Source organism: Dryas octopetala, chromosome 8, assembly GCF_963921425.1.
Source record: "Dryas octopetala chromosome 8, drDryOcto1.1, whole genome shotgun sequence".
NCBI lineage: Eukaryota > Viridiplantae > Streptophyta > Magnoliopsida > Rosales > Rosaceae > Dryas > Dryas octopetala.
This window is the reverse complement of record NC_141373.1, coordinates 14,536,629-14,544,685: the sequence shown is the minus strand read 5'-3', so window position 1 is coordinate 14,544,685 and position 8,057 is coordinate 14,536,629. Positions and strand designations below refer to the sequence as shown.

Below are 8,057 nucleotides of genomic sequence, written 5' to 3'. Positions count from 1 at the left end.
AATGGCACACTTGGGCTTCCTCCAATTGGACTTGCAATAGGCGCATGGCGTTGGTCCTTTGGACTAGGGTTGTGTGCATGGCCCATAGTGCATGGGCTGCATGTGTGGTCCATGTCATGTGATGATGTGGCACGGTTGACCATTGACTTTGACTTTGACCAAAAGTCAACCTTGACCAAAAAGATTCCCCAAAAGATTCTATCTGAGATTCTCCAAAGATTCCTTCTAGATTTCAGATCCTTCTAGAAGATTCTCTCAAGATTTCTTTTTCCATTTTTTCCATTTTTAGCTCAAAATAACCCCATTTGGCTCCTTTCTTCATTATTGCTTCATTTAACTTACAAACACTAAAACAAACTAACAAGACACAAAATGTCGAGTTCTTGCACTCTAGGTTAGGGAATTAGTATCATAAAATGATGTAAAATGAACACTCAACACCCGGTACTCCATGTAGTTTTTTAATAATTCAAACTGTCTATTTTTTAGGTCTTTATTCATAAATCATCTTTGCAAAAAATTAGTCAAATCGAAAATCATTTGTCTATCTAACTTTGATCAAACAATTAGACGAACCAAATATTTTCGATAAAACCGTTTATTTGTTTGATCAAAGTTAAATAGGCAAAAAAAAAAACTAACGTTGTGTTGACTTTGCATTTGAAGCATACATCTGTGAGAAATTTGCACATTTGTCACCCAGACTATAGAGGGTGTGTGCATTTACCACCCAAACAAACAAATTTATTATTTTCCATCCAGACTTTGCACTGTGTAGCAATATGGCACCGCCATCACATTCTGACAATCCTTCCGTTAAATTATAAGGGTATTTTCGTAAAAGGGTTTTAAAAAACTTTTTTCAATATTTTTTTTCATATTTTTTTTTTATTTTTCATTTTTAAGTTTTAAGTCTCCTTTTTAATTAGAATTGAGTAATATTTTTATTTAAGAAAAATTAGTGGATAAAAAAATGAATTTTTAATTTTATACAAGGGTAAAATAGGGATTTTGTTCTAATTTAACAGAAAATGTGACGGAAGTGCCACATTGCTACACGGTGCAAAGTTTGGATGGCAAATAGTAAATTTTTTTATTTGGGTGGTAAATGCATACAACCCATAGTTTGGGTGATAAATGTGCAAATTTCTCTATTGTTGTTCAAATTGTGTTTCATTTCTTAGAATTCTATTCAATATTCATAATTAATTTGTTGAAGCATACATCAAATTTGGATGGAGATCCTCTGCCTTTAGCTACCGTCTAATGATCTTAATAAGGCCAACTCAACATAAATTATTTAAGGGCAAATTACACGCAGGTACCTCAAGTATACACCATTGTTCACTTGAGTACCCCAATAAAAAAAAGTTGCTCAGAGGTACCTCAACTACTGATTTTGTATACCCAGGTACCTCCGTCAACTATTCCGTTGGAGAAGCCGTTAATTGCCTACGTGACACACTGATAAACCTATAAAATAATGCCACGTGGACAAAAAAATTATAAAAAATAAAATAAACTTTAAAAAATGAAATAATTATTTAAAAAAAAACTAAAAAAATTAAAAACACAATAATTAAATTAAAAAAACAAAAAAATAAAGAAAAAATGGAGCACTGTTGCAGCACCCCTCCCTCCGCCTCCCACCCCTCCCTCCGAGACCCACCCAACCCAGCCACCGACCCCTCTTACCCCAGCCACCCTGCAGCCAACCCCACCCACAACACCGCCAACCCACCCGACCACCCACCCCATCTCCTCTCTATCTGCCTCACTCACTCTCTCCTCGCCCCTCACTTTCTCTCTCTGCCTCGCTCTCTCTCTCTCTCTCTCTCTCTCTCTCTCTCTCTCTCTCTCTCTCTCTCCCGACCGAGCCACCCACCCCCTTTCCTCTCTCTCTTCCTCACTATCTTTCTCTCTCCCTGAAACCCCAACCCCGACCCAACCCACCCAGCCCCGAGCTGAGCTCCACCCTCCTCGTTCAAATCTGAGAGAGAGAGAGAGAGAAAGAGAAACAGATAGAGCTGGTGGCCGGAGAGGGGAGGGAGGTGGGTGGGTCACTGGGTTGGGTGGCTGACGCAGGGGAGGAGGAGGGAGGAAGGTTCGGGGCTGGGGTTTCGGGGAGAGAGAGTTAGAGAGAAAAAGAGAGAGAGAGAGGAGAGGGGTGAGGAAATAGAGGGTGGGTGGCCAAGTGGGTCGGCGGCGTGGTGGCTGGGGTCGGAGGGGTGGGTGGTTGGGTTAGGTGGGTCTCGGAGGGAGGGGTGGGAGGCAAAGGGAGGAGGAAGGAGGGCTGCATTATTTTTTTAAATTTAATTATTGTGTTTTTTATTTTTTTAGTTTTTTTAAATAATTATTTCATTTTTTAAAGTTTCTTTCATTTTTTATGATTTTTTTGTCCACGTGGCATTTTTTTAAAGGTTTGTTAGTGTGCCACATAGGCAGCCTCTCCAATAGAATAATTGACGGAGGTACCTGGGTGTGCAAAATCAGTAGTTGAGGTACCTCTGAGCAACTTTTTTTTATTGGGATACTCAAGTGAACAAGGATGTATACTTGAAGTACCTGCGTGTAATTTGCCCATTATTTAAAATCGAAACTCACTCTTTGCAATACTTATCCATCTACATCGTCTTCTTCATCCCTCTCTCTTCTTTCCTCTCTCTCCTTTCCTTTTGTCTTCTTCCACTCTCTCTCACAGGGTGGATTGGTGCAACCACACAACACCGTGATGGAGTCATTGGAGTCATGCAAGTTGCTTATATGTGGACTTTTTGATGAACAGAATCACGAGAAGGCGAATGCCATTTTCTGCAGTATGCTTCGATGCAAATATAGCTATGATGAAGTAGCTTGGAAAGTTCTCCTTGATGGTTTAGTCAAGAAGGGTCATATCAATAGATGTTCTGAGCTGGTGAGCATCATGGAGAAGATGGGTTGCCAGCTTCCTCCTCAGACATATTCGATGTTGATTGAGGGGTTTGATGGAGCATAATACTGATCTTCAATGTTTTTTCCTGGGATATGGTTCTTATTTATGATGAAACTGGCCTTTCTTGTATACAATAAAGGTTGTTACATGTTGGTCAGTGGTGTTATTATCAGTACTTGGTGTGAAAACAAAATTAGTTTCGAAAAGAAAAATTATTTTGCTCAATTATTGTGTTCTTCCTTTTTATCACCTTTTTATGGGTTTCAGACAAGTCTTGGTTGAAATGAACTCTAGCTGTGCAGTGTCTCTTGATTCATAACACTCTTAAGATTTGTTTTTTTTTTTTTTATTGAGTTTTTTTTTTTTTTTTTTTATTATAGGGAAGGGAGGAGGGTTCGAACCGGGGTGTTGGAGTTTAAATTTTTAGATTTTTATTTTCTTGATAAGTAAAATTCCATGAACTTGATGTCTTGAACCAAAGGAACAAGAAAGATGCACCAAAGAATGGGCCATTTGAGCTATTGACAAGATACACGCTGAAGGAACACATTACTCCCCAGAAAATGTTCCTTGAGGGCTGCTGCCGACACCCTAAAACAACCTTAGTTCCCTCTGTTTTCTTAACTCGTTTTTTATCAGCACTTTCAAAAGACCAAACGGCAACAAACAGTTCACAGAAAACCTGTTGCATGCTAAAAGATAAAAAGGTGACAAGCCTGCCGAAGGAATACTTATTGTGTGACAGTGACTTTACGTGACATACCGACATGGTGTTACGTATCCATACAAAATTATAACAAGAGTACAATCATTGATATAGTACACATGTCACTATATTAATTATCGTACGCGCTATAATTAAGATGGATTCATAACACCATGTTGTGTTACCATCACATAAAAACTTCTCAGGAATGCATAAATATATTGCAACATTAAGGTTAGGACAACAGAACTACAAAACTAAAAAATGAGGAATGATATTCAGTAAGCATGCCCAAATTTCCAGCCACAGTTTGTTCAGGAATAGTCTGAAATACAAGCTCAAAAGTAACACCAATCATCTTCATTTTATCATCTAACTATTACAAAATTATACTAATCCGTGTAGTGTGGAATATGTATTCCATAAAATTTACCTACGAGGATAATATTAAAATACTTTCTTCGTGGTGGCAAATCAAATCTTATAATGCTCGGGCTTCAAAACGCCAACATAAGGCAAGTTCCTGTATAGTTCAGCAAAGTCCATCCCATAGCCCACAACAAAATAATCTGGACACTGCAAGCACAAATGAATAGATAAGTTCCATAGTTTATAAGTGACTCCCCAAAACACAACAAAACTTAGACTTGCAAAGAGAATAGACACCACAAAAGGGTCATTTGTAATGCATTCTGCATATAAGTCCATGGCTAGTTAAGAGCACATCACTTCAAAACAAGTTCATTTTGAGAGCATTAAAAGAGTTCTGCAGAGAAACAAATAGACAAGATATTCTACATTTCTACGATTATATAAAATATTAGTCTCTTCTCCTAAAGGACAAATTTTGAGCAACTGTGAGGGACAAATACATATGTATATAGTGGGTAATGTTCTCTAGTCAGACTGTAGATCTGAAAGAGAACATCTGGACCAAACCTTCATGCAAGAATCAATCTAATCAATGATCAAAACTCACAAAAATGTTCTTTAGCCTCTCTGGCAAAAGAACATATCTGTGTACATAGTTATTCTCAATTGTTAAACAAAATATCCCCTCAGTCGTCTATAGCCCCGTGTGTCCTGATGCTAATTATCTAGATTTTGATTTCCAATCTGTGGTGCCAAATTGGCAATTTGACAACATAACATGTCAGGTATCAGCCAAGATAACATTGGATATAGGAAAATAGCTAATAAATGATTTTGTAATATTCCTCTATGATATTCACCCTAATCAGCTTAGAACCTAAACCCCAATACCCAATCATGTGAGAGTAAAACAATATTTGTCTGCCAATCAATTCAAATTAATCTTCATTTTTCTACAAATGTACCCATTTTCTCAAACAATCACTAAACACTAAACAGTTTTCAGGTTTCACATTCATACAACTTGTCTGCAACAGAGCAAAAAGAGGGAAAGAAGGAAAAAGTGCGAGATATGGACCTCGAAACCCCGGTAGAACTTTCCCTTTCTGAGGAGCTTAAAATGAACCTTTCGTCTCGAGGGTTTGTCAAGAAAAGTGCAGACCGAAACAGAGGACGCGCCTTTTGCTTCCAAGTGCGCAATCAGCCGCGCAATAGTGTTTCCTGTATCCACAATGTCCTCAACCTACGACAAACAAAATGAAATGAAACGGCGTCGCTTCGAAGAAAACGCAACGCAGAGAGGGTGAGGGCGTACCAGGACGACGTGGCGACCGGTGACGTCGAGCTTCAAGTCGGAGGAGAGGGTGGGGGCGCCACTGGAGTGGGTCCCGGAGCCGTAGGATTCGGCGCGGATGAAATCGACGGAGACGGGGAGGTGGATATGGCGGGCGAGGTCGGCGAGGAAGAGGAAGGCGCCGGTGGCGACGCCGACGAGGACGAGGGGTTGGGGGAGGTGGCCGAGGTCGGCGGAGATCTGGGCGGCGAGGTCGGAGACTCGGGCGGCGATTTCGTCTGGGGTCCACAGGACCCTCTCTATGTGAGAATCCAAGGACGACGACTCCATTGGCTTTTGGATTCGGAGTTTTTATGGGGTGGTTTGTCTTTTGTTTGACACTTGAGTAGGTTTGCTTGGATACGGTTTTCTAGCTACTTGTCCCTTCAACCAAACTTATGGGAATGAGAATCTTCAACTCAATCAAGTATTTCCTCAACAAGTAAAAGAGTTTGGAACAAAATTAGTCCTAAAATGTCAACTTAAAAAGTAAACCATCTCATCCACGGCACCACGGGTTAATCTCTATTACAGACTCTCTGCTTATAAAAATAAGTTAATTGTCAAAAAACTATAAAAAAATTGTAAAATTCACTCATAAATTTACGTAAAAGATCTATTTATTTTTAAACCACAAAAAATAACTTAAAATTAAACTTATTTTCTCACGCCGTATGTAATTTTACTTGCAACTTTCTCAAGTACCACTGTATTTTTTATTTTGTAATTTGGTATTAAGTGCCACAACACTATAATTCACTAAGTTAAACAAACATAAATATGATCCTCAGATTGACACCCAAAATCAATTCACAAATTTTGCACACAACACAAATCAAACACACACAATGATTAAGTGACAATCTAGGCACTCAAAGGATCCATCAGTATAGGCATTCTAGTGCTATTAACAACTAGAGTGTTGTGTGAATGGTTAGCAGTTTCAACTTATCATTCGGTTTCAAGTTATCATGCACATAAGTGAAGTTTGTGTTGTTGTGTTTATGATTTCAATTTAACATTAAGCAACACAATTGAAATAATTAAGGATAAAGTCACAAAATTGTTCACCCAGAAAAACCACTAAAGGGTTACAAAACTTGAGGTCTTTATTGGCTGACCAAGTAATCCACTATCAAGAATTTCAATACAAAGAGACACACAAACAAGCTCAATCACTTAAACCTAACTCTAACTGGCCCTCATTACCCTTGTACATCCTTGTGCAAACATCTTGAACTTACCAGTCAGTCATTCATGTCATTGGCAGCTCCACCTCGAGCTCTTTAATGCACGGCACCAACGACAACCAAACACAGCGGATGCAATAATAATGCTATGAGATGCAAGTATAGATTTTTAAAAATCAGCTCCCTCAAGTTACAAAACTTAAAAAAGTCGATAGAGAATCCAAAATCGAAAATGTATATGAGTGTTTGATGATGATGAAGAACACACAAAGCACACTCAGATTTTAGAAAACAAAACCCAAATTTTAAAAATCAATTTTTCATAAAAAAAATTAATTTTCATCACTGGTATAACAAGCACACTCTCTCTCAAAAAGCCCAAGATGTAAAAATCATAATGAAAGAGGTAAAATTGAAGTGTAAGCCGTACCCAATATTTTCATCAAAACAATTTTCACCTAATTTGAACACTTAGAGGATTTTTATTTGGCTTAGCTAGAAGACAAGGCTAGCAAAAAGAATATTCAAGAATCATGCCATGAAGAAATATTGATGAGAATGATGATGTGACTGAAAAAAGAATATTGGGCAGAATGAATAGTGCATGTGAGATGTCTTAAAACATAAGTGAGAACATGTACACGTCATATAATTTATTAAAAGGAACTGGACTTACACATATAGCATTGTATGACTAGTCCAATTTCAACACCATTTAACACATGTAATGGGCTGAATTTATTAATCTTATGAAAGGCCCAAATGATAATACACACAAACTCATGAGCTTAAACAAGATGAGATGCATGAAATGCATTTTACCTTAGGGCATAAAGACTTGATATCTTCAACCTAAAAACCAAACCCTTAAGAAAATAGAATTCCTAGAGTTTGTTAAGTGCGATAATGGTTGAATGATTATAATGTTTTTGGCAAGGATAAACCAATTTTTAAATATCTAGAACTAACAATCTCCCCCTTAGCTTTCTTTGACAAAAACAACTCAATTTGCTCACAAATCTCTTAACACACAACCCAACCTAGACTTGTTCTAGAATGAGATCAATAACCTGCAAGAAATGTCATAAGCACAACAACAAAATATAGTAACAAAATATAGCAGTGACATTACATGCATTTCAAATAAACAAAGCATCCCAAATACACAAGACATTGATCAAGTTGTTCTCCCCCTGTTTTTGATATGGAAAGACAAAGATCAAATTGATCAAGTTGATCTCTCCTAAATGTTAACTCACCCTAAATGTTAACTCTCCTAAATGCTAACTCCTCCTAAATGTTAATTCCCCCTAAAGCTGACAATGGTAACCTGGAGTAGCATCCACTGCAGCTTGGCTATATCTAGCTTGCATGGCCAGTTCAAAATCATTAGCAAGCTGAACACCACTTGCAACCACAAGAGGGGTAACATCTTGGTCCATCTCAGGTTCCTCGTCGTCATGGTCAGTGACTTCATCATTTGGGTTTGGATTGCCATCCTCATTCTGCAATCCATCAAAATGG

The 8,057-nt window shown here is 38.1% G+C and overlaps 1 protein-coding gene across 1 annotated transcript; it reads right to left on the bottom strand.

Annotated features, from left to right (window-relative positions):
• Positions 1 to 3,888: 3,888 nt before the first annotated feature.
• Positions 3,889 to 5,733, bottom strand: HGPT (Hypoxanthine-guanine phosphoribosyltransferase). Its single transcript, XM_086254606.1, has 3 exons — positions 5,326 to 5,733; positions 5,089 to 5,253; positions 3,889 to 4,214 (listed from the first exon to the last, which is right to left on the bottom strand). The coding sequence occupies exons 1-3, from the start codon at positions 5,632 to 5,634 to the stop codon at positions 4,113 to 4,115; spliced, it is 576 nt and encodes a 191-aa protein (XP_086110732.1). The 5' UTR covers positions 5,635 to 5,733; the 3' UTR covers positions 3,889 to 4,112.
• Positions 5,734 to 8,057: the final 2,324 nt, after the last annotated feature.

Coding starts and splice junctions, on each gene's coding strand:
- HGPT (XM_086254606.1), bottom strand. CDS start 5,634: ATGGAGTCGTCGTCCTTGGATTCTCACATAGAGAGGGTCCTGTGGACC. Junction 5,254..5,325: donor CCGGTCGCCACGTCGTCCTG/GTACGCCCTCAC, acceptor TGTTTGTCGTAG/GTTGAGGACATTGTGGATAC. Junction 4,215..5,088: donor AGTTCTACCGGGGTTTCGAG/GTCCATATCTCG, acceptor TTGTGCTTGCAG/TGTCCAGATTATTTTGTTGT.